The sequence below is a fragment of the Zingiber officinale genome, chromosome 6A, assembly GCF_018446385.1.
Source record: "Zingiber officinale cultivar Zhangliang chromosome 6A, Zo_v1.1, whole genome shotgun sequence".
NCBI lineage: Eukaryota > Viridiplantae > Streptophyta > Magnoliopsida > Zingiberales > Zingiberaceae > Zingiber > Zingiber officinale.
The window spans coordinates 91,886,027-91,912,634 of record NC_055997.1 but is presented as its reverse complement, the minus strand read 5'-3'; the positions used below and the strand labels follow the sequence as shown (position 1 = coordinate 91,912,634).

Genomic DNA, 26,608 nt, shown 5'->3' with positions numbered 1-26,608 from the left:
GATGGCTACAGGGCAAAGACGCTTTTTGTTGGTAGTTATGGATTACTTCTCCAAGTGGGTAGAGGCGGAAGCTCTGGCCAGAATTACTGAAGATGCGGTGATCCAGTTCTTGTGGAAGAATATCTTTTGCAGATTCGGCTTACCTCATAAGTTAGTGTCGGACAATGGCAGACAATTTCAGGGACGCAAGATACAAAATTGATGCAAGGGGTTTGGCATAACTCAGGCCTTTACTTCGGTGGCTCATCCTCAGAGCAATGGTCAGACAGAGGTAGTCAATCGAGAAATAGTGTGAGGGCTCAAAGTCAAGCTGGACCACACGGGAGGCAATTGGGTGGACGAGCTGCCGAGCATTTTGTGGGCTTATCGTACGACACCCCGAGAAAGTACAGGTCTGACACCTTTCCATTTAGTATATGGCAATGAAGCAGTGGTACCTCTGGAGGTCGGGATACCATCCATCAGAAGAATGATGTATGACGAAGGGAACATAGAGCGATGGCTGGCCGAGCTAGATTTCATCAGCAAAATTCGCGAACAAATAGCTGCCAGGCTGGAAGCCTATAGACAGAGGATGATGCAGAACTATAATAGAAGGGTGATCCCCCGATTCTTCGGAGAATGAGACCTAGTCTGGAAGCAGGTGAAGCTCTTAGGGGAAGTGACAAAGTTGGCGCCTCGATGGGACGGACCATACAAAGTTATCAAGAAATTGACATCAGGGGCCTATTATTTGCAGGATGCTCAAGGAAGGAAGCTAAACCGGCCTTGGAGTGCTAACTACTTACGGCCCTATCGGGTTTGAGGGGTGCTGACTCTGTTGGTGTAAGCTAGGTCAGGCGAAGGGCCTAGGGACAGTAGGATAGTCAAGTAAAAACTCAAAGATACGAATGTACATGTAAAAATCTCATCAGTTTAAGCAGTTGGTACAAATCATTTAAAAGGGGCAAAGATCTCATCCGGAAAGCCTTGAATGATCTTGTCTTGATCCAAGAAGTCTGCGGGAGGGATGGAGTTCAAGAGGTCCTGTGCGTGAAGTTGTCGGATAACTCCAGCCGCCGTGTAGGGTACGGTTGCAGAAAAGCGTGCCCCGGCCTGGGATAAAAATTCAGGAGAGCTCAGATATGACATTCGACTTCGCAGGCAACGATCATTCTCTCCTTCTTGATAGACCGCCAGGGCAGTAGATAATCCCGTCAGAGCTGCCGGAGACTGGGATAGTTCCGCCCTTAGAGCCCTCAGTTTAGCTCCTTGAGTTTCCAACTGAGCTGCCTGAACCTCCAATTTAGTGTTCCTCTCCTGCAGAAGGGTATCCTTGGACTGTATTTCCTGAGCCTGGTGGGCTAGTTGTTGCTGGTACCCCGCCTCAGATGCAGCTCTCTCCTCCTTCAAAGCTTGGAGCTCATCCTTGCCGGTTGGTCTGATTGGTTAAGGCTTGGATTTCTGCTCGCAATGCATAACTAGCTTGGGCTGGGTCATTCAGTTGCAGCTCTAATTCAGAGACTCTCTCTCGGAGTTCTTTGCTTTGATAATGGAGGTCGTGGAAAGATTGGTTCAGAACTAAAGATTCTGCATGAGTCTGGATGGAAGATATAACCTTCAGTTGAGACAAACTAATAACAAGTGTAAATTAAGGAGTACTTACTTTAGCCCAGGACTTCGAGAACCTCTCCATCTGGACTAATGGTGGCGCGCTATCCATTTGACTCATGCTCTCTGCCCACAAACTGCCGAGACAGCCTTTCATCATCAGAATGCTCGTGGGGACGTCATGTCGCCGAGCTAAAGCAGCTTCAGAAGGGATAGTGGTTTTGTAACAATAGCGGGCGGAGGAGGAAGGTCCAGAAGGGCCGGCGGCAGGACCAGGAGGAGCAGGAGGTGGCCCTGGAATGTGCTCAGTTGGCACGGTGTCATGAGGCTCGCTTGAGCTAGTTTCCTCAGCAGGGGTAGGGGCGGAGCGGAATGCCGCTGGTCTTCCCCTGTAAGGGTTAGGGGAGGCTGCCAGATAAATAAGACAAGAATGAAGAAGGGAGTGGTGTTAGAGCCAGCCACGGTGGCAACGGGGAGCAATATGATAGTAAAAGGAACAGGATCGAGCGTTTGTGAAGTCAGACCTGGTCTCCGACGCCGTTTGTGAAGCAGGGGCTGGTTGTCAGAGTCAGAATTATCAGAGCAAGGCTGACCCTGTGAAAAGGCTGAAGCACCCCTGTCTGTGACGCCTCGACCGGATGAGCCTCGACCTGCACAATGAAGGGCTGAGCGAGCACGTCTAGAGGCCCGAGAGGCTCCTCGGAAGACGCGTCTGGCCGGACGGCCGGCTTGATCACGACCCCGACCTCGGCTCGGGGCGGCAGGTGAAGGAGAAGCGTTGTGTGAGGCTGGGTTGGAAGTAGGCTGAGTTGCTGCCCCAAATGAGGTGGATCCAAGATGAGGGAGTAGCCTCCTCTCTAAGATTGCCCGACCGCACCACAGTATTTCTAGCTCACTGAGGGGCAACGGCAGAACCTCTGATGCGCGATACAAAACCTCAGCTGTAGGCACCAACACGAAAGGTTATTCTGACAGAGAAAATGATCGAAAGGGGGGGCTCAGCGCGAACTTACCTAGGGAGTGCGGTGTTTCAGGAGAAGGGGGGCTCAGCCTGAAATAAGAAAGTAGGTCGCCGGACAACAGTCTTGTCAGATTCAAGCGCCAATCCTCCATCTGGGTTGCAACCATAGTGAAGGGGAGGTCCATATGGAATTCTTCCAACGCCGGAGTCGGAGGTAGCTCAGATTGTCATCGCAGAGGCCAGTCTACTTCCTCTGGAAATCGGAGAAAAAAGAACTTTTTCCTCCAGTTAGTGCTGGGAGGAGGAAGAGGAGAGAAGATAGCAGTGTGACCACGAGCTTGGAAATAAAAAAGACCGTCAGCGTGCTGAGCAAGAGCGAAGAAGCAGTGAAAAAGAGGAGCTGACCAGGAAACCTCACAAACTTCGCAGAGTATTACGAAGCCACACAAAATCTTTATGGAATTGGGAGTCAATTGACCTAGGGGGATCTTAAAGTAGCGGCACACTCCAGATAAAAAAGGATGTGGGGGTAGACGAAGGCCAGATACAAATTGTTCAGTAAAGAAAGTGCAAGAACCAGGCGGAGGATCGAAATATAAGTTCACACCAGTAGGGATGATGGGGCGAAAGCTAATAGGGATTTCATAAGTATACCTTAGGTCATCCTAATCCAACTCAGCAAAAGTCGAAGCACCCGGGAAGTGCTCTGCTAACAGGGAGAACCAAGAAGAAGAGGTCATTGCAAAAGAGATTACCTCCGGAGGGAGAAAGAACAAACGAAAAGAAGAAGCCTGGAGAAAAGGAAGGATCTCGGGGAAGTCTCAAGGGAAGTCGGTCTGTGGCAGGGAAGTCTCAAGGGAAGTCGTAAGAAGATACTTATAGGTATTGCGAAGGAAGGACATTTTCGTAAGTTGACAACGGACGGTTGATACAGGGGCGGAGATAGGCAGGGAACGCCTTGTGAGGATCCTCGAAAATATAACCAGGGGGCATTATAGGAAAGGCAGGGGCTCAAGATACGAGGTGCCTCGCAAGGACAAATGTGTACAGAAGGGCCATCAGGAAGATAGGTAGGTCAGATCAACGGGCTTCATGGACATGCAGTAGAGACAAAAAGTAAAATCTAGCTCTCGTCGAGCTCAGTATAAAAGCAATTATCTGGAAGAAGAGCAACGTAGCAAAGCACAATAAGCAAAGGCGAGCTGATTACTAGAGATCAGTGGATTAACAAAAGCCGTGGACGACCTGCTAAGAAAAGAGGCAAGCTAAGGATGCAGGGAAGGGAAGCAGTATGACCATCCAGATATAAGGGCGGATAAGTATAGTCATCAAAAGTTTAGCATAACCACACAGATAAGTACAGTCATGAAAGATTCAGCATCAGCGTATAAATGTTAACATTACAGCATGTTTCCGATTACGCAACATCCGGGGAAGAGGGTGCAGGGTCATTGGATACCAACGGAAGAGCACGGGTTCGGCCAACACTGTGGAGGAAGACGCAAGATTAGCAGACGCTTCAGGAACAGTAGCAGGAAGAGTCTGGGCAGAAGTATCAATGGAAGTCTGGTCGGACGCGAGGGGAGGAGCCTCCAGATGAAAGAGTCCATCATCCGCTTCAAAGGAAGGAAAAGTTTCCTGCGGCAATTCCCTAGATAAGCGAGCGGTGTCCTGAAAAGTGGCAGGGGGTGTCGAGCGTAGAAAACCTTGCTCGAATGCCTGTCTGACCCCGCCAGCGGCCCCATAACATAGCAGCAAGATCATCCAGCTCCCCAGCTTTTGGAGGAATAAGGGAGAGCAGACATAGGCCAGTCTGTAGGCTTTCAGCCGCCCTGGTTCGCCAGCCTGGTACACTTCCAAGCTTTTCTTGTTCTCGGTAGCCTCAGCGCGGGCCACGGATAAGTCGTTTTGGCCCTGAGATGCTGCTTCCTGGGCCTTCAAGAGATCTGCTTGCAAAGACTGAAGAGTAGCTTGGCAAGTTTCCCATTGAGTTCGCATGGTTGCCTCCCGGGCAGCGAAAGCAAGAGCCAGAGCCTGAGCATCGGCCAGTCCCATTTGCAGGAGCTCCTGACTTTGCCGTAACAGTGTCAACTCAGCTGATTGGGAAAGCAGCTCGGCCTCTTTATTTTTCAATTCAGAAACTGCTGCGCGATGGCGCTCCGCTTCAGAAGCCAATGAGGATTCACTCGTCTTTAATGCCACCTCCAAATTTTGTAGCTTATCGAAGGCGGCATGGGAGATGGCTCGGGCAGAGGCCGCAGATTCCCCAGCGGCACGCAGATAGGCATCCAAATTTCCAAGTGAAGGCTCAGGAGAAGCTGAGGAAGCCACAGGAGGCTCTAGTTCCCAAAGACGGGCCTTGAGCACCGCATTCTCTTGCTGAAGCTCGGCCGCTTGTTGAACGGCACTCAAACTCGTGGAACAGGTCTGCAAATGGCCATAGGAAGGGAAAGGGGGTTACAGAAATGTATGAATACCCGGGAGAAGAAAAGAAGCTTACCGCTACCAAGGAACGGGCAATTTGATCAAACCCCTCCAAAGGGGAACTGCTCTCCCAGAATTGACGATTGGCTGATTGCCAGGAGGTGGCCAAGTCCCCATAGAAATCAACCCTGCCAAGGATAGAAGATAGGGCGGCAGCGGGTGCATAAGCCGGATCGGTCTGTGAGGGAAGTCTCCAGGAAGCCTCGAAAGCTAGCTCCGTGGAAGGCAGTCCATGGGTCGGTGTGGCTGAGCTTGTAGGCATGAGAAGAGGAGAGGCTGAGGGAGTCATCGAGCCCTCGGGCTGATCGCCAGAGGACGAGGGCGAGGCAGGTAATAAGCTCTGGATCGGTACCGGAGCTATCACGTCCAATGACAGGTCTGCAATTTCCAGATCAGAGGCTCTCTCCTGGGCCAAGCTGGTATCCGAGGACCTCGAAGGAGAAGAGATACTAACTACACGCTGACGGCGAGGGGGTGGCGGAGAAGTTGCGGTGACCGGTGCCACTCTTTTGCCCTTGCGCGCAAGACGCAGCTTCATAGTAGGAGGGGGAGAGGGCACTTGTCCTGCTGGCGATGGCTCAGTTGCAGGTCGATCAGAGACTCGGAGTAGGGCTGAGTCTACAGGGCTGGGGGCAGGTGGTTCAATAAGTGTCGAGGTGGCTACCGCATCAGAGGTTTGGGGTTCCAAAGGCTGCAGACCGACAGAAGCAGCGGGATCAGAAGATAGGCCTTGTGTTAACTCTTCGTTCAAAGCTTGCAGAACGGCCACAGATGGTTTTTCTTAGCTGACAAAAGAACGGAGAATGACAGCCACTACAAAAATAAGAGGAAAAAGCACCTCAGTTAGCGAAGAACGGCATATAAAAAATAGCAACTTACCAAAAGGAGCACCGATTCCTGTTGAAACAGGGCTAAGACCAAAAGCGTATAGAATGCCTTCTAGCATCAACATGGACTAGCGAACAACAACACCGGTCAGCTTGTCCGAGGCTGTGGAGCAGGCAGATTCATGAATGTGTGAAGGGAAGTCCGAAGGAAGGATGGAACGCTATTGAGAAGGCCCAGCTAAGGGGACGGGGGGCTTAAGAAAGAAAAAGCGAGATCTCCAGCCTTTATTGGAAGAAGGTAAGTCATCAAAAAATTTATAGCTCGGCTTGGCCTGTACGTTGAACACCCCCGGCTCAGCCCGCCTGAAGGAATAGAAATGATGGAATAGTTGAGCGGTCAAGGGAATGTGATAAATGCGACACAAGATGATGATTCCGCAGACGGCTCGGAATACATTGGGGGCAAACTGAGAGATACCAATACCGCAATATTGACTCAACTCGGAGAGAACAGGATGTAAAGGAAAGCGAATACCGCCTAAGATTTGATCCCTAAAGACAATGATAAAGCCTTCGGGAGGAGAAGAAGGATGTTCATCTGGCGAAGGGAGACGAAAATCATATGCGGCACCTAGCCCCAAGTTGGATTGAAGTGAAGACAGGTCACGATGGTCTAAATCAGAGATGTAGCATGAATACCAGAAGATTTCCTTACCATCCATGATTATGAGGAGTAAGCAAGTGAGGGGGTCGGAGACGAGAGGGGTCACAGGTCGGGCGCAAGCAGGAAGACGAAAAGTTGCACTACCAGAAACGGCCACGAACGAAAGGAAGAGGATAGCGAAGCGTCAAAGTGAAGACGGCGGACGACCTTTAGGGTTTATAAAGCCCATTCATTCCTAGGAAACATCGAGAGTCGCGCCAAGTATCTTTTTGGGTAATACGCCCCGGCGCCGTCTGATAGGAAGTAAGCGCCGAAGGGTGTGAAAAAGGGTCAGAAGCTGGCGTCAGGAGGCTTGAGCAGTGAAGGCTTCGAACATGTGTCGTCACGAGAAGAAGTGCATTAAGGAGTGACATGTCAAGGCAATCATGAAGGGGCGTGGCCTAAAAAAGATACATTCTTCATGAAAGGCCCGAGACTAAGTGGGAAGTTTCATAAAGCTGCAGAATCCGGGCAATTCAAAAGGGCCAAGAATGAGACAGGGCAGGTATGCAGGAGCGAGTGTCAGATCAGAGAAGTAGCGAGCAGGCCTGTGGGGGTGTTGCTTGCTCGGATCATCCGAGTAAGTAGTTCTGTGTAGGTATCTCCTGATCAGATCATCTAACCAAGCGCATCGCGAGAGCTGCGGGGTCATCGTAAACTACGAGGGTGTTATGGCCCAAGGGTCAAGTAAGGTTTATGTGCCCCCTTCTTTATTCTTAATCCTATACCATACATAATGCGATTGCAGGGAGAAAAGTGGTGCGGAGGAGTACGCCCAAGGCTAGCAATAACGACCAGATCGACAAAAGCAATTAGGTCAGCATAGGCAAGATGGATGAAAGCGGAAAAAGAGCAATTCATCTATACCTTTTCCGTTTGGGGTCCAACTGGTCTCGGACCAGCACCATCGCCACCGGTCTCAGACCGGAGTATCATACCTGGTCTCAGACCAGCACCGTCGCCACCGGTCTTAGACCGGAGTATCCCAGACTCTCGCTTCAGTGCGAGTTATAAGCGAGCTCTGTTCTCACGCCCAACGACCTTTCAGGTCGGCTCCCATGCGAGAATCAAAGGTGAGCCCTGTGCTCACGCCCAACGACCTTTTAGGTCGGTTGTCCCGGACTCTCGCCTCAGTGCGAGTTATAAGTGAGCTCTGTTCTCACGCCCAACGACCTTTCAGGTCGGCTCCCATGCGAGAATCAAAGGTGAGCCCTGTGCTTACGCCCAACGACCTTTTAGGTCGGTTGCCCCAGACTCTCACCTCAGTGCGAGTTATAAGTGAGCTCTGTTCTCACGCCCAACGACCTTTCAGGTCGGCTCCCATGCGAGAACCAAAAGTGAGCCCTGTGTCCACGCCCAACGACCTTTTAGGTCGGTTGTCCCAGACTCTCGCCTCAGTGCGAGTTATAAGTGAGCTCTGTTGTCACGCCCAACGACCTTTCAGGTCGGCTCCCATGCGAGAATCAAAGGTGAGCCCTGTGCTCATGCCCAACGACCTTTTAGGTCGGTTTCCCCAGACTCTCGCCTCAGTGCGAGTTATAAGTGAGCTCTGTTCTCACACCCAACGACCTTTCAGGTCGGCTTCCATGCGAGAACCAAAAGTGAGCCTTGTGCCCACGTTCAACGACCTTTTAGGTCGGTTGTCCCAGACTCTTGCCTCAGTGTGAGTTATAAGTGAGCTCTGTTCTCACGCCTAACGACCTTTCAGGTCGGCTCCCATGCAAGAATCAAAGGTGAGCCTTGTGCTCACGCCCAACGACCTTTTAGGTCGGTTGTCCCAGACTCTCGCCTCAGTGCGAGTTATAAGTGAGCTCTGTTCTCACGCCCAACGACCTTTCAGGTCGGCTCCCATGCGAGAATCAAAAGTGAGCCCTGTGCTCACGCCCAACGACCTTTTAGGTCGGCTCCCATACGAGAATCAAAAGTGAGCCCTGTGCTCACGCCCAACGACCTTTCAGGTCGGCTCCCATGCGAGAATCAAAAGTGAGTCCTGTGCTCATGCCCAACGACCTTTTAGGTCGGTTGCCCCAGACTCTCGCCTTAGTGCGAGTTATAAGTGAGCTCTGTTCTCATGCCCAACGACCTTTCAGGTCGGCTCCCATGCGAGAATCAAAAGTGAGCCCTGTGCTCATGCCCAACGACCTTTTAGGTCGGTTGCCCCAGACTCTCGCCTTAGTGCGAGTTATAAGTGAGCTCTGTTCTCACGCCCAACGACCTTTCAGATCGGCTCCCATACGAGAATCAAAAGTGAGCCTGTGCTCACGCCCAACGACCTTTTAGGTCAGTTGTCCCAGACTCTCGCCTGAGTGCGAGTTATAAGTGAGCTCTATTCTTACGCCCAACGACCTTTCAGGTCGGCTCCCATGTGAGAATCAAAAGTGAGCTCTGTTCTCACGTCCAACGATCTTTCAGGTCGGCTCCCATGCGGGAATCAAAAATCAGCTCTCCTGCGAGAACCAAAAGTGAACCCGGCGCCCACGCCTAACGACCTTTCAGACTGATATGCCTCACGCTGAGCAGAGCGTCTTCAAATAATCAGGTCAACTACATCTGATCTTATTTTAGCTCCTTTTTGCAAATTGCAAATATACAGCAAATATGCAAGGTACTGAATCCGGGAGGTCACCCACCATACCCATGAAGCATCAATATTAACTACAAAATCAGGTTTTGCCCATTCGTTACAGTTTTAATTTTCAAGTATTATACTGGTTTGATTATCCAAAATTCATAAAAATGAGTCATGATGCAACTCTTATCTCTTACATACGGGTCAGTTTCTAAGAATGCTTGCTAGATGAAAATTGATCAGGAAAGACTATGCAGGAAAAGGACAAATATACAAGTATAGCAGCACAGCTCGATAAGTGGGTGATACAGCTGAGACTACAAGAAGGAACGTCCCGTGGGTCAAGAGCCCCGGAGACGACTAAAGCTCACTAGCTACATTACTGTATCGAAGTTACATAAGACCATTAGGCGATACAGCTGAGGCTACAAGAAGGAACGTCCCGTGGGTCAGAAGCCACTGAGACAATTAAAACCCGGACTAGCTTTAACTCGGGGAAAGGATTGGTTATAGAGCATGAGCACTGCCGTGTGAAGAAATATCTGGGGACTCAGGAGCCTCTGGGGCGTTCAAGGCTCGAGCCAGTTCCACGTGTAAGGATCTGATGACTGTTTGTTGCCGAGCGATCGTGTCTTGCTTAGCGTTGAGACACACACGGAGGAGAGATAGCTCCGTATCATGCTCTTGCTGCCAACGTTCTTGGAGGCTAAGTTGGTGCTGCAGGCTAGACTGGTATTCTTCCTTCATCGCCTTTTCCGCATGCACGCGAGATTTTGCAAGATGATACAGGGTGTCCATGTCCTGCAGGGCGGCCAGCAGACGGGCCTGATCCCGGGACATACGTTCCAGTTCACGTTCCTTCTCGGCAAGGCGTAAGGTGAGTTGATTTCGCCGCGTTTGGGGGGACGGCTGATCAACCTCATCGGAAGAAGGGGAATGCATCAGGTCGAGGAGCAACTAATGGGATGCAAGATAACGAAAGATAGTGAGAGAGTATGAAGGAAGAATGGCATGATAAAGAAGCGGCTGGAAGATTCTTTAAAAAGGGGAGCTCGTCTTCAAGTTAAAGAAATTACGTAAGCACTGTGTCCCAAGCAACCACTAAAGCAATTAAGCAGGCACGATACCCCGAGCAACTGGTAAAGCAATTAAGGAGGCATAGTATCCTAGGCGACGAGACACAAAGGTTGGTACGTGAGGTAGGAAGCAGAGGGCGCAGAGGTATGGTAAAACATAAAGATATGCTAAGATCTTAGAGAGGTGTTGAGGTCTAGTCAGTCAGACTGTCGTCCTCCTTCGACTAGACTTGTGGGGGAGGCTTGTGATACGGCTGGCAATGGAGGGGCCCAAAAGGAAAGGGTGAGAAGGATCAAGGCCATATAGCGGGCAAAGGTCAAGATGATGTGGCAGTCAATAGTCAAGCTGACTGGGCAGTCAAAGTCAAGCATATGTGGTAGTCAGCGGTCAGGCCGACTTGTCGGTCAAGGGGGCAAAGTAGTTGAAGGACAAAAGAAGACGACAGGCGAAACACACGATACAGGTCGGGATCGGCAGAGCTTTTTAGAGACAGCTCGATCTACAGGCCTACGGTCGAGGGCCAGGAAATACAAAACGCAGGGTACAGGTCGGGATCGGCAGAGCTGTTTAGAGACAGCTCGATCTACAGGCCTACGGTCGAGGGCCAGGAAATACAAAACGCAGGGTACAGGTCGGGATCGGCAGAGCTGTTTAGAGACAGCTCGATCTACAGGCCTACGGTCGAGGGCCAGGAAATACAAAGCGCAGGGTACAGGTTGGGATCAACAAAGCTATTCAGAGACAGCTCGATCTACAGGCCTGCGTTCGAAGGCCCGGAACATAAGTCACACGGTACAGGTCGGGATCGGCAGAGCTGTTCAGAGACAGCTCGATCTACAGACCTACGGTCGAAGGCCGGAAATACAAAACGCAGGGTACAGGTCGGGATCGGCAGAGCTGTTTAGAGACAGCTCGATCTACAGGCCTACGGTCGAGGGCCAGGAAATACAAAACGCAGGGTACAGGTCGGGATCGGCAGAGCTGTTTAAAGGCAGCTCGATCTACCGGCCTACGGTCGAGGGCCAGGAAATACAAAGCGCAGGGTACGGGTCGGGATCGACAGAGCTGTTCAGAGTCAGCCCGACTGGTAGGTGACGCTTAGAGGCTGGATCTAATCGGAGGATGCGAGGCAGATGCAGGCCACAATAGATCGGATGAGCTAAGCCGTGCGAGAGTTGGAGAATCACAATTGTCCGTCAAGGGGTAATCATTACATACTAGCGATATGTGCGAAGGCGGAGGTTTCTAAACGAAAAGATGCCCTCATAACCAATAGCAGCCTGACAGATGTCCTTCATTACAAGACAAAACCCAGGTGTAAAGGCGGAGGTTCCTAAACGAGAAGATGCTTTCACAACTAATAGCAGCACGACATGTGTCCGAGACTACACGACAAAGCCCAGCGTCTAACGCTTTCTGACATGCTTGCAGGTTCTAGAAGCGGGGGCGATGCATAAAAGGAGGGGGATTTCTTCGTACGCGGGTACGCTCTCTCGTCACTTTTTTCCACAACTTTTCACTTTCAGTCGTTTTTTCTTCGCTCTGCGTTTTCTGGGGAAAAAGTACCTGACTTGAGCGTCGGAGGGCCTGACCCGGGGACTTTTTCCTTGTGTTCTGGTCTCTAACGTGAGGAGGGGGGATCGTCTGAGTGTGTGCAGGGGCCTGCAGCATCGTCAGCCGCCCGTGGGAGCCGAATCACCCACGACTTTCCATCAACAAGGCCGTCGCGACCAGCCTTCGTCCATCTCAACTTTCAGACAGGAACATATATATATATATATATATATATATATATATATATATAATTAAAAAAATAAACCTTAATCTGGACGAGTCCTAACATTTTTATTATATATACATTTATCTATATAAAAAATTTGGATTCCTAAAACTTTGCGTCCTTAGCAGTCACCCAGGACCGCCCGACCTCTGGGCCGGCCCTGGTCGAGAACTAGGCATTAACATCTTTTGTGTTACAAAATCGTATGAGCATTCGTCTCATCAACCTTTAAGTCACATCTTTAATTCATCATCTTTTTCACTTTCGGACATCATCCGCTTCCAAGCCGGAAGTCCCCAAGAGACTTCACCAACCTGTGACTGGGCATTGGAAGGTATGGAGGAGGCAAAGGTCGGTGAATACACTATTACTAAGGATCAGCCCCTCGAGCTTCAAAAGAACGCCCGGCCTCGGGGAAGCATGCCGCGGTCCCAGCGGGGGCCGTCCGTGCCTCCCAAAACCGACGTCACCTGGTAGAGGCAGGCAGGAGGGTGTCATGTCGACTCTGCAAGAAGCGAGCGAGGAGGAATGCCAAGCAGCCATCCTTCTGCTGATGGTTCCAGCGACGAAGAAGACAGTGATTTCCACGAAGGATTTCTTTGTTTGGGACGAAGGCAGATGACAGGTCGAAGAAGGGAGATTTTAGGAGCATTCATCAGAGAAAATGGGCTAGGCCGAATACGGCCCATGTTGGTCTCGGTCCAGGCCTAACAATGGCTCGGGTCAAACTGAGCCCAGCTGAACATGGCCTTTAATTTAAATAAATTTAAATTATTTCATATTATTTTAAGGAAAGATTAGTCCAACTCGGATTTTGCTAGCTAGGTGCCACTGCCATTGCCAAACGGCAAATTCTTATGCACGTGGACCGCACGTGGCCTTGGGAGCTGACAGAAGCGAGTCGGATCCACATCACTCCGTCAGAATTATTTAATTTGTTTCTAGTTTGTCCAAGAGAGTGGGGAGTGAGAGTGAAGCGGCGAGGCGGACGGCGACAGATCTCCGCAAGGTCGAGATAGATCGAGGAGGTAGATCGCCATCGTCGCCGCTCTTCGTAGCACCGCGATCCTTCCACACACGGAGAAGGTAGATTTACCTTCACGACGGGTCGATCGGAGGCCTCCCGGACCACTCCTCCTCCAGGTACGTTTTAGCAGCATTTTTGTCTGCAAAATTAGTCTGTTTTGCGCATCGTTCACGACGTTCTAGCAACTTTTTTTCTCCCTTAGACTGCAGATTTCGTTGGGAAGTTTGCTACGGCTATCTGATGAATTGCTTGGTTTCTGCAGACGACCTCGAATTTTAGAAGGATTCAAAATGAAGAATAAAGATACAAAGCCTGGGGCTATGCCTGACAAGAATCATTGGACTGTCATTATTTTGGTATTCTTGTTCTTATGTGGATTTTCCTTCTATCTTGGAGGTATCTTCTGTTCTGAGAAAAACAGATACTTTAAGCGTGATGATGCTCCTGTGATCCAATCCTACCATGACATTGGAGTAGCTCCTCTCAAAGTCAAGCATGTAGAGTTCGGGGAGTGTAGCTTGGATCATCAAGATTATACGCCGTGCACAGATCCTAAGGTGCGTATTGTGTTTGATTTGGTCTGGTACGAGACTTATCGACCTTCTCTACTGTTAGAATTTAGTGGCGGCGTGTGTTAAGACTAAATAGTCAAGCTCAACTTAATTCCGGATATAATGATCTTCATAGTTAATGAGGGGGTCAGTGGAAGTTATGAGTCAATCTCTACTCGTGTTTTCTTTTAACAAAGTTTGCCCATGTTTAATGCTTTTTGATTGCTAAAATATTTATAGTCAATGCGATTTGTCTTCTTTAAGTTTCTCAGTTGTGTTACTGTAAAAAGTTGAACATGTGTATGCCTTTTAAGTGATTGTAAAGCTTGAAATGGCAGCACACTATCACAAGAAGTGTGGAAATGCTTTGTCTGATTGTACATATTTTGACAGAAAATGTTTTTTCCCCCTTATTTGCCGTTTAGAGATGGAAGATATATGGTAAATACAGACTTACTTTTATGGAACGGCATTGCCCACAAATGGCTGACAGGAAAGAATGCTTAGTTCCTCCTCCTGCTGGATATAAACCACCAATCCGATGGCCAGAGAGCAAAGGACAATGTTGGTACAGGTGCATCTTTCTTGCTATTCTCAATTTTCTTATCTTCTACTTTTTCCAATGAATGCATATTACCGTGTCCTGAAAGCTTAACTTCTCTTTATTTTGTCTTTTAGGAATGTTCCTTATGATTGGATAAACAATGAAAAATCAAATCAACACTGGCTTAGGAAAGAAGGTGACAAGTTCTTCTTTCCAGGTGGAGGTACCATGTTCCCTAACGGAGTTGGTGAATATGTAAAACTGATGCAAGATCTGATTCCTGGAATGAAGAATGGAACTATCCGAACTGCTATTGATACTGGATGTGGTGTATGTACGACAAACTATTTAACTCATGGTCTAATTATTATATATTTGCTTGTATATTTGCTAGATTCTCCATCTTCAGGTATTTTGAAGACAAGTACAACAAGCTTTAACTGTCTGAAATCCTTCAGTATGATGGTTGCTGGCTTTCCAATAATTGATGGCTAAACTAGAATTTTTGCTCTCTTTTCCAATCTCAAATGCGCCTGAAGTAGATGTATTTGTAGTATAACAATTACCCTAAGAGGGCCCCTAGTAACCAATAATTCCCAAACAGAGCTTTCATGTTGTTTTTCCCCCCAAATTAGGCCCCTTACCCCTTGAATGGACCAAATACACCTAAATTCTTTTTTCCTTTCCCCTCCTAATTCCAGCGACCACATCAGCTTCTCTGGTTCGAGTCGTCGTTTGTAGTTCACCTTCAAGACCTTTAGTTGCAACTTTATTATTCTTCCCATCTAAATTATCTTTATGAAACATATTCTGCTTATATCGACCTAATGCCTGGATGTGCTAAGAGATTAAGTTGTTTTGTTCAATTTTCCTAAATAGGTTGCGAGTTGGGGAGGTGATTTACTAGATCATGGCATTCTAACTATTTCACTTGCACCAAGAGATAATCATGAGGCTCAGGTACAGTTTGCTCTTGAACGCGGTATTCCAGCAATCTTAGGCATCATTTCTACTCTGCGTCTTCCATTTCCATCAAATTCATTTGATATGGCTCACTGCTCCAGATGTCTTATCCCCTGGACAGAGTTTGGTAAGATTTCTCTGGCTGCAACTGCTAAGTGGCCTCATGTTTATTTTTGTCTTGTGTATTTATCTTTGGTTTTGTTAAAGTTGAGTTTGAGACATGATAGGGAAATGTCTGAATGGATAAACTTGCCTTGGTTTTTGAGGATTTTTGCATATCTTGGTGGTTTGTTTATCCTTGTAAAAATGTTACAGTATAATCTATAATTTATTAGGAGAATATGACCAAGTTGCTAAATGTTGTATCACTTCCTTGACTATGAAACTCTTTATATCATTTTAGGCAGAGTGGCATACTGCTCTTTGTAGCTTGTAAACTTAGATTGCCCAACAACGACACCCTGATCGCTTATCTTAAGCTTTCACAGTATGCACTCTCACTAATATTGGTCATTCTTTTCCAAATTAGTGTACCACTGAAGGAGCTTTCAAAATCTTATTTATTTTTTACAATCAGAAAGGAATAGTTTTCGTTGCATCACCGTAGTTATTTCATCATCCCGGTTAATTCTAACCTAATTCAGATTACTTGAAAAAACTGTGCCTTACCATTTAGGATTTATCAATCACCTCACACTTGTTTATATCTATTTCTCAGATGGCATTTACCTTTTGGAAATTCACCGAATACTTCGACCTGGAGGCTTCTGGGTGCTATCAGGTCCGCCTATCAACTATGAACGCAGATGGCGAGGCTGGAACACAACTATTGAACAACAGAGATCTGACTACAATAAATTAAAGTTGTTGTTGTCTAGCATGTGCTTCAAACTATATAATGAAAAGGACGATATTTCAGTATGGCTAAAATCAGTAGATAGTAGCTGCTATAGCAAAATTACTTTGTCATCCTCCTTGCCCAAGTGTGATGACAGCTCTGACCCAGATTCAGGATGGTATACTCCACTGCGGCTGTGCCTGACTATTCCGAGCCCAAAGCTTAAGTTGGGATTGAACTTTCTACCAACATGGCCAAATCGATTGTGGACAACCCCGGCACGGATTTCTACACTTTACAATGGCAATCCTGGAGGGTTTAAGCATGATAACAAGAAATGGAAGGCTAGGGTGAAACATTACAAGGCATTGCTCCCTGCTCTTGGAAGTGATAAAATTCGGAATGTTATGGATATGAATACACTGTATGGAGGGTTTGCGGCAGCTCTTATTGATTCTCCAATATGGGTCATGAACATCGTATCTTCTTATGGTTCAAATTCCCTTGGGATTGTCTATGATAGAGGATTAATTGGCACCTATCACGATTGGTTAGTAACTAACTTACGTGCACAGAACTTTGATTTCTGAACAACTAAATACCCTATATATTGTATCAGCATCATTCAAGTATTTCTCATATATTATAGGCTTGTGCATATTTTGTTTGGCAAACTCTCTCATCAGATGAAATTCCGCTGAGTTCTTATATTTGCAATATGAAAGTTGACCTAGATCAATAGAACCCTATCTCCTCTTCTTTTTATTTATTTATTTATTTTGTTACAGCATGTGCTTGCCTTCCAAACGGAAGTATTCCAAGGAATCTCTATTTGATCAATCAATGCGTGATATTCTAAATTCACATTTCTAATGATTTATAGAATGATTACTAGATCCTTTCAATTGGATTATATATCTTCTGCAACCATATTGAATGATTGACATTATATTTACCAACCACAAAAATCAAGGGAAGTTTCATTTCACCCCACCACCAAAATTTCTTTGCTTCATCCTCCAAAATTTTAAGATGGTCAAAAGGCTGAGTTGGAGAACTCATAATATTACTCCCTAGCCACTGACATTCGGGAGCAGTTCTGATAATCACAAAATTCTGAAGCAGGCAAATTTGAAAGACTGAATTCATACATGGCAGCTTGATTATTCCTACATAGATTCACTGGTTCAATAGGATCAATACCCAACTCAATCATCTCCTATTTGAGCCAAACAAGCTCAACAATCATTGTTAATTTTTGGAAATACCTACTCAATCTACATGGGCGTATCTTGTTGCTTGAAGGTGTCTTCAATCATATAAGAATGTTCTATAAGACCCTTGACTGGGAATCTTGTAACTTTTTGCATTTGAAATATTTAACCTTGTCTTAGTTTCTTTCAAATGCAATAGCCTGGATGAAATCCTGATTACTTTTGATATTTGAGCATTTTAGGTGCGAGCCATTCTCAACTTATCCTCGGACCTATGATCTCTTGCACTTGGATGGCCTTTTTACAGCCGAAAGTCACAGGTGCAGTTCCATTTCTTCACTTTTCTGTTTTCTTATAGAAAATGATTTTATGTATCCTTTACCAGATGTGTTTATCTGAAGAAATTGATATTAGGTGTGTTACTTTCTATTTAGATGCTACTACTTTCTATTTAGATGCTACTACGTGATTGTATTTAAATACTGTTGATGGCTAATTTGATTTTTTTTAGTAATAGAACCAAATTTTCGTATTTGGCTTTGTTAGCAATAAGTAGGGTCATTGCTTGTCACAAAATTCTGAGACATTGGTGTTCTATTAGAGCAAAACGGTGATATTGCCGGTCCCATGACACTATATAGGCAAGAGACACCGGTGTTATACATGAATGTGAAGTTTATATCCTTCTTGTAACTGCACGAAAAATGTTTATATTATTGAATTGTTATTTTCCAATGCTTCTATCCGGATATGTTGGACTCCTTTACACATTAACATCATTTTTTTGGTCAATTTGGCAGGTGTGAAATGAAATATGTGCTACTTGAGATGGATCGTATACTTCGTCCAACCGGGTACACAATAATTCGTGAATCTTACTATTTTGTGGATGCCTTGGCAACCATCGCCAAGGGAATGAGATGGAATTGTGAAAAGCATGCCACCGAATACAATGCAGCCAAGGAAAAGATATTAATATGCCAAAAGCGACTTTGGCATGCCACTAAGCAATGAAATCTGAGGATGACTGGCCATGTCAAGCTGGGGGTTCTCTTGGTGCCTATTCATAGATTGTCCTGCCAATCGACGAAAAAGGTCCTAGTTGCGTTTACAAACATGGTCAAAGTTGCACTAACTCATATGTTCATATGTATAATAAGGAGACTAGTTGTAGTATGCGTGTACAAGGTCAAAGTAGGAGTTTCAAGTTCATGTCAATTTTTTTTTAAGTCTTAACCTTTGTTTCTCGATCATAAAAATGAAAGGGTTTTAAATGGGGTTGTTCCAGTCTGATTAATTCTCAATTTGAGAATACACTTAATGCTTAAATCATAGACTAACCTACAAGGCTACAAAGTTGTAGAATAAAGTTGAATCGTCTTAAACTTAGGATACTCTACATGCGAGGAACAAAATGAATATATGAAAACTTCTATCATACTATGTGCTTCTGTAAATAATAAAAAAAAACTCGATTAATCTAATTCACTTCCTTTTATCAAAAAAGAATTGGTGAATTAATTCCATAAAAATGAAGGGATGAAATACAAAGAATATGTAAAGACACACGGAAGGTCGTTGAAAAAGAAAAGAATGCATGGGTTTCCCCTGAACAAGCCAGCAACTGAGTAGCGGCCTCGTCCTGATGATTTGTTCCAATTGGTGTTTGTATTGATCAAAAGAGTAATTCCTTTAGTATTAGGAGGACCAGCATAATGAAGCACATTATGACAAGAACTGTCGCACACATAACCATTCCTCCTTTTCTTTGTGTTCTTTCTGCCTGTTGATCAGAAAAATGCCAACAAATTCAAAATGGCATCAAAGAGATGCAAATTGAACAAACAAAGAACAGAGACAAGGAATGTCCACAGTATAAGATGAGGCAACGACACATATTGGTATCACTTGTTTAATGTGTTCATCAATTGTTTGAGTCTGTTATTACTCCCAGATCAGACTCAAAGTAACTGATAGATATGGTGCTTTTAAATAAGCAATCTTTTCTGAAATCTGCACACTTAAATCGGAAAGCTGAGACCAATCTGAGCCAATTGAAATAATAAAAGCATCTTGGTTGAAAGGTTCGACCGTAAAATCATGGTCCTAGGGAGGAGGGCTGACCAATTCGACTTGGGGTTTACAAACACTGAGTACGCATGCCTGTGCATTCACAGACGCAGGCATAAAGAGAGTACCTTATGTAATTCTTTGTAGCCCTTTTCCACTGAGGAAGCAACATTTTGAATGTTGTGGTCAATTCGGTCAATGATTGTCCCCTGATTGTAGAAGCTTATTAGAACACAATTCTTATCTGGCAACACAAGATCTTGTCCGGTGCAAGTATTTTACCTGATCTATCACAAGGACGGAGAGATCCTTCATTATCTGTGCAAGTTCATTTACTGATTCCACAACCTGAATAGCATATTGAAAGGATGGTAAGGTGAATGCTAATATTAGAACTATTCTAACAGGTGGCAGAATACAATGGGTTTTTACCTGAGCGATTTCTCTCTCCCTTTCTCTTGTGAATGCCTCATTTTTTTCCAGTTGAGACATCTGATGTTCACTAAATCCCTGCACAAAGAAAAGTTTTTACAATGAAAGAAAAATTTTACACTGCAAGTTGTATCCGAAGACATATGGGCCAGAAATCCCAACATTTTGGCTAGATGTATAGTCTCATGAAAGTTGTACAAATGTCTAGGTGCTGTATGGGTTAAGCATGATCCAGAAATCTGCTCAAGATTTATGTCCCTAAGTTAACTAAAAATAGGATATTTTTTCTTAATGTAATTCTCTGTACTTTATTAATCCTTAGCGGTGGATACTATAGTCATGGCAACATTAATCATATTTGAACTTAGCCACATATCATGGATCCATCTTTTTTTGGGCTGATCTAAATAGACTACAAATCATTTATGTTGTTTTGTTGTTAATAGATGCGAGATCAGATAACTGACCATATTGTAACTAACTTTACTTGGATCTAAAATAACACCAAGATAGATCTGTTTCTGAATCACTTCAACAAATTATGATTTGTGTCAAAGCTTCTTACAACAGAGAAAATAGCAAAGAGAAGCATACTATGTCATCAAATTCATCATCTTCCATGGTAGGTCTGTTTCCATTCATATTCATATTTAAATCAAAGCCATCTTGACCCTGAAAAAAAGAAAGAATTAAATATTAAAGAAATTGGTGAACAAAGGACGGATATATAATTAGAGAGAGTTTTTAAGATAAGTTTAGAAAAACCTCTTTTTGCTCTCTGAGGCGCTTTAAATATAATGATTGCTTTTTTCTCAGTTCCATCGATAGGTTCTGAAGATCAGTTGCAAGTGATCTCTGTGGTAAAAGTTAAAAAAAAAAAAAACTGTTTTATATATCATCTCATATAAAGATAAATGTGTATGACAGCATCTAGTCTAACACTAGAATATTCAATTAGTTAATGCAAGTTGCTACCATAAATTACAATATATACAGCATAGAGAGTAATCCTTATCTTTTAAAAAAACACTGAAGACCATTTCTTTTATTGGTGTTAGAGAATACCTGCAGCCTGAATGGCTATAAGTATTTTATGTAGACTAGGCAGCAGATCACTAGGTGTATACCTGGACATTCTTTCTGATATTGGAATCTCCAGAAGGTGCACTGGAAGAGATTTTCATCAATTGTTTCTCGGATTTCTTGAGCAAATATGTTATATCATGTGTAAGAACCTCAATTGCATGTTGATCCTCTTTACCATCCCCAAAAGAAGGCATTAAATCTTTTTCATGAGCCTTGACCAAATCTGACATTTTTTTCCGAGCATGCTGCATATTCACAGATATTTCTTCAGAAAGATCCACCCAAGCTGGAGGTAAACTAACTGTAAGATGAGCTGGACTGCACAAGGCAAAGAAAATATGGTATTATAAAAAGCAAATTAGATGATAACTAGTGGAATTGATATGATTTTATATCAACATCATTTTGGTAATCAGAGGATTGCTGCTGCTGCACAGAATAATAATGTCTATGGTCTTATCATTATTCAAGAACATCCTAACAGGCCAGGACAGGAAAGATCTGTGACAAGGAAACTCTGGGGGGGAATGGACTGTCAGAAATTTATAAAATAAATGTTTAGGATGTCAAAATCCAACTGCCTTTAAATAAACTAAGCAAATGGCATGATATCTCACTATATGATATAAGGTGTTCAGTTCTATATGATGATTTGTTATACCATCCAGCTTGGGTATTTCTCAGACACGGTAATGTACCTTACATTATCTATTGGTTAAATTTCATATAATAAGGTGTCACTTAAGCCACCATTCTCTCAAGAATCATGTGATATGACAATGCTTTTTACTATATTTTCTCTTATTCCATGCCTTTCTTGTTCATATATATGCTCAGATCATGCCACACAGAAGCTTCCAAAATATCCTAAAGCTGTTAGGTACTGGTATATCTGAGCAATTTCTTCATGGTCTTATGCTGATGTTGTTAATGCATGTTGTTTTATGTCTAGAACAGTTAATCACCAAATTGGTTACTGTGGTAACATCATGTTTGTAATTATTTGCATCTGAATAGTGGATAGAAGCATTAGAAATTATGCTGGGTTATAGGTTGTAGGATTTACGTAACTGCTTTGCTTACTAAGAAAATTTTAAGGTAAAACTGTTGGGACAACATCATATTTTTATGATTTGGCTCTGTTTACTCAGGTGGAGGAAAGCAAGAGGAGATTGGAACAAACGGAAGGAGGGAGAGGAGGTGGAAAGAGAATATTGTTTACTCAGGGGGAAGAGAGACAGCAGTTAAGAAGGAGGAAATGGGCTCTCCTCGCTGTTGGCTTTTGTGATCCATGTACCATGCCACATAGCACCCAAGGCTAGGTGGCGATGGGGAGTGACACCTCATTTATAACTTTTGCACCTCTCCATAGACACTGGAGACAAGATTGTGATGGAGGCTTTGCCTCATCCAACTTCTATGATTTAGTGTCAAAGATGCCATATGTTACCTGTGCAGACAAAAGGTGCATCACTATCAGGGTGAACATAAGGACAAGAGCTAGTGGAGGTACGGTTGTTAGCAAGAGGTGAGAGTAATGGCATATTTTTGAAATTTTTTTTCTTGGTTTTCTCCATCTCAATCACCTGATTTCTAGTGAATTATCTTTGGCAATAATCTTGAGTTGGCCCATAACATTGGTTCTTTTTTATGTGATCAAATCTTAAGCCTAGATGCAAGCTAGGTGCTAAAGGAGTAAGGATCTTCTAGTGTACCCAACATGAACTTAATTCGTTCAAAGTGGGAATTAATTTAGCTGAAGGAAGCTCAACTCTATCAAGGTGGACTCAGTGTCAGTTGAAGTGATCTACGAAGACAAGTAGGTCTAAAGGGGAGACAAGTAGAAGCCTTCAAATTGCCCTTCAATTTGTTTGCCACCATTTCTTAAGGTAATGCAGCATGCCCCTCTCTGCTTCCCTGGATTTCCCTTCATTAGACCTTGAAGATTCCGCAAATGCAAGACCAGCACATGGCCAAACACATGTTCTGGTTAGGCTATTGTTTAGTCATTTTTGAAATGCCTATTTTGCCACATGTGCAATTTACAGTGTTCTACCATTTACCACATGATTAATTAGCAATCCCAAGTAACATTTCTATACCATGTTGCATCCATTCTGCAATTACCATGTTAGTGGGTAATTATACCCATATCACTCTCCAAATAAACAACAGGAAGAAAAGAGCATATCCCATCCTTCCATGGAGGTGTGTCCATCCCCTTGAAGAAAACAAGTAGGCCATTACAGATTGTTCTGTTTGAAACAGCGCACTGTTATCTCCTACTTGCTTAGCCAGCATGAAATATGCATGAACCCTCCAATTGTATTAGTGAAGTGTCTTACAATCTCTAGCACTCCTCTTGTTTAATGGGCTACTTTGTTCTCTTGTGATGAATGTTGACTTGGTAGTGAGTGGGCCATGTATTTGCGCTTCTTTGATTGTGATTTTGTCCCTCCTGCTCTCTATTTCTGTGTTTTCCAAGATCTTACCCAATTTGTATTAATCAGAAATATTTGAAGTAACTGTCTTATTAATAACATACATTCTATTCTGAAACTTAGACTTTATTGTTATAGTATCACTTATGGTTGGCAACAACTCAAGTTATTACAAGTGATATTTTTATCTTTTTTTATTTCTCACCTATAGTTACCAAAATCAGTGTACTACTGCCCCTTAGAATATTAAATTATTAATGATGCATCGACAGCCAGATTTCAAGGTAACAGGTTAAGTTTATACAATAAGTGCACTTTACACCAAACACCACTGACTATTTTATCCTGAAGACGCAGAAAATACAAACTGTAGGTGGTACAAAAGATACAAAATAAGCTGGTTTAAACTACAAAGTAAAGTTAGCAACAATTACTCCATTGGATCATGAAGGAAGCTTTGCGCATCAATCAACTGCAAGTTGGATCCAATGGGAATTGAGCTAGCATTTACACCAAACACCACTGACTATTTTATCCTGAAGACGCAGAAAATACAAACTGTAGGTGGTACAAAAGATACAAAATAAGCTGGTTTAAACTACAAAGTAAAGTTAGCAACAATTACTCCATTGGATCATGAAGGAAGCTTTGCGCATCAATCAACTGCAAGTTGGATCCAATGGGAATTGAGACAATAATGGGTGAGAAAGCTATGTATATAGATATTCAATTAACTATTTAAAGCAATATATTAGTAATTACTTAATCTAAGTTAGGCCTATATCAGACCTTTTTATGGTGGTTAAGGGCCTACTTAGGTCTTGTTGCTAGATGTTAAGTTATTTCATGGTCTATGAAACAAAAAAGTGCCGAGTGAAGAGAACTAGAGGAAATGTGTAGTTTAGTACTGTGTGGTACCCCTGCATATGATCACTTTTGTCATACAAGTTTCTTTTGGCCAGACTACGCAATTGATAATTTCACACGCTAATAGCATCCTACAAAGTGTATAAATGATCATTCACATTTATTCCGTCTTGAAAGAATGCTTTATGTCCTAGACGTTAGAAATATCTAACTAAAACTGAGTGAATGACACCTGATATCGTCAACAAAGATCAAATAATGGTAATTACTGAATCAGTCCACATAAGGAAAAAAATAAAAGGGGCCAATACGCAATCCACAAGGGAGAATGCAAAAGAAATCATAAGAAAGCAGAATCTCCCGACCACGAAGATTGGGATGGATGGCGATCTCACTCGTACCTGGAATTGCTGGGATCTTCGGTGCTAAGGGGAGCATAAGACCGGGCGGGATGGAGAAGCGAAGTGCTAACCATTTCGATCACGGGACCAGCGCGTCCTCCTGAAGAAGCAGCCGAGGAAGACGAGGGAAGAGACGACGCCACTGGAACCCGGACGCTGCGAAGCGCATCCCGGTACTTCCTGTACAAAGGCGTCCGATTCCTCGTCGACATTGCAGAGATCTCGCGCGGGGCCTCTGGGATCCGACAATGCGACGTAAGATCCGCGGCCTCTATCCGAAGCAGATACAGAAGGAAGACGAGCAAGGGACGGGGGCCTCAAGGACAGTATGATCCCAGCGACGCATCAGCAATTCCGCCGGCGAGGAAGTTGGGGCTCGTCGGAGAGGGAAATGGGACCGGCGCAAGGTGAGGAGAAGAAGCAACACCGCTAGTCCGCGAACGCATCGAGATTTGGAAGTTTTCGAACTGACCTGGGAATTGAGCTGCCCGACGTGCTTAATTTTTTTTTTTAAATATTACTTTTATTTTTAATTGGCACTTGTTAATTCGATTCACATTTTTGTATCTGATGTAGTGTTAAGGGGGCTCATCAACTATGGATCAAAGATAAAGATAGTAGTCGACATGAAAATTAAAGTCAATGTCAACGTAGAAATTAAAATTAAAGTGGTCAATATCAGTGAACCAATGGGCTCACTAAAATGGGTCGAATAGAGGTCGACTTTAACTGTCAATTGGAGGTCGATTTCAGTTGTCGATCAGGCTTGAACGGTCCGATCGGCCAAGAAGCTCATCAGAGTAGATTGCTCGCCTAGGCGGGGCCAATACAGATGACGCACAACTAATCAAGCGAGTATCGGGCCGACCGGAGTTCATGTATAGTCGGCTTAGAGACAATCGGTTTAACTAAACTACAATGAATAAGAGCAGCTGAGATCGACTGGGCGGAGAATCCCGGTCGAGGGGCTACCTCGCTCGGCCAAATAGTAGGGCCCCTCCCATATCCCATAATATCCCTTTGGGAGGTAATCTCACTGATAACAGGGCATGGTCAACAGGCAAATCGTACGACAGAAGATTTTACGATTATGTCAGGGATTTGCATGTCCTGTTAAGGTATGTTGTCAGAGACACTTTTTGACATGTCCTTTTATAGGACGGTTGAAAAACATACCCACACCTTGAGGAGTGTACAGGTCGCCTACTATAGCGCTATATAAAGAGGGGTTCATGCACCAGCGGAGATATGTGTTATTCATTATTCATGCTTGTGTTTTCGCTGTTACTACGTCGCTCCGCCTTCTTCTACTGTTCCGATGACTGACTTGAGTATCGGAGGGCCAATGTCAGGGACCCTTTCACTGGCCCAACACTGACGTTTCTTGTGTTGCAGATCGGAGCGTAGTCTTCACGAGATCTGAGCGGAGTCTTCCCAAGCTCAACAGAAGAGCTACATTCCCAACTAGCCTTCATCATGACTTTCGGACAAGATCAATATCGATATGGATAAATTAAGAAACGTTCACAACGGACGACATATCAATCCAATATTTAAGGTCAACTGTTTATTAAGAAAAATTCATCTATTAATTTATCGAACTTGGGATTACCTTAGAAATTGAGAAGACGCCTTACACCTAACATACTTACTTCAACATCTAACATGCTTAATTCGACATCGATCATGATTAAGTGATCATTTGATTATTTTTTTATAATATAGTTTTCCTGCTCTTCGAATCGAATAATTTTAAAGGTGATCAACCTAGCCCCATAAAAGTTTTCCTATTAAAATAAATTGGGAAGCACTAACGATGGTTTATCCAAGCTCTTAACAGTCTTAAATTTATCGTTCTATTTGAGAAAAATTCTTATAGTGTATCACAGTTGAGATTTGAACCTTAGATGCCTAATAAACTATTTGGAGGACTTAACTGCCGCACATAGCTAGAACCAACCCCAAACCGGGTCAACAGGCTGGTTGCTCATTGACTCGATTCACCGAGCCAATGGCTCGACATTCTGTCGAGCCGATTCCGGTTCCATGGGTCAAAAATCAACGGACCGTCGGTTAATCGCCAGTTCACCTATATATATATACATATTGCCCATCAGCGGTTCCTAGCCGTTAACTGGAAGTTCCTAGTAGACCTGACTACGGTTCTGAACCGACGGTTCGGA

General features: G+C 44.4%; 2 protein-coding genes across 5 annotated transcripts; one reads left to right on the top strand and one right to left on the bottom strand.

Moving 5' to 3' along the window:
• Window positions 1–12,911: 12,911 nt before the first annotated feature.
• Window positions 12,912–18,415, top strand: LOC121996913 (probable methyltransferase PMT20). 4 transcript variants are annotated; one of them, XM_042551071.1, is made up of 8 exons: window positions 12,912–13,134; window positions 13,281–13,575; window positions 13,963–14,143; window positions 14,248–14,443; window positions 14,993–15,203; window positions 15,795–16,464; window positions 17,371–17,448; window positions 17,929–18,415. In XM_042551071.1, exons 3-8 carry the CDS (start codon window positions 14,031–14,033, stop codon window positions 18,140–18,142), a joined length of 1,482 nt encoding a protein of 493 aa, XP_042407005.1. In that variant the 5' UTR covers window positions 12,912–13,134; window positions 13,281–13,575; window positions 13,963–14,030; the 3' UTR covers window positions 18,143–18,415. The 4 variants fall into 4 exon arrangements, with proteins under 4 accessions (XP_042407005.1, XP_042407004.1, XP_042407003.1 ...); XM_042551070.1 differs by having other exon boundaries at window positions 13,228–13,575; window positions 13,995–14,143; XM_042551069.1 differs by having other exon boundaries at window positions 12,913–13,134; window positions 13,995–14,143.
• Window positions 18,416–18,534: 119 nt separating this feature from the next.
• Window positions 18,535–24,893, bottom strand: LOC121996914 (syntaxin-43-like). The gene is made up of 8 exons (XM_042551073.1): window positions 24,426–24,893; window positions 20,758–21,034; window positions 20,396–20,485; window positions 20,225–20,302; window positions 19,631–19,708; window positions 19,481–19,546; window positions 19,327–19,407; window positions 18,535–18,911 (listed from the first exon to the last, which is right to left on the bottom strand). The coding sequence occupies exons 1-8, from the start codon at window positions 24,635–24,637 to the stop codon at window positions 18,804–18,806; spliced, it is 990 nt and encodes a 329-aa protein (XP_042407007.1). The 5' UTR covers window positions 24,638–24,893; the 3' UTR covers window positions 18,535–18,803.
• Window positions 24,894–26,608: the final 1,715 nt, after the last annotated feature.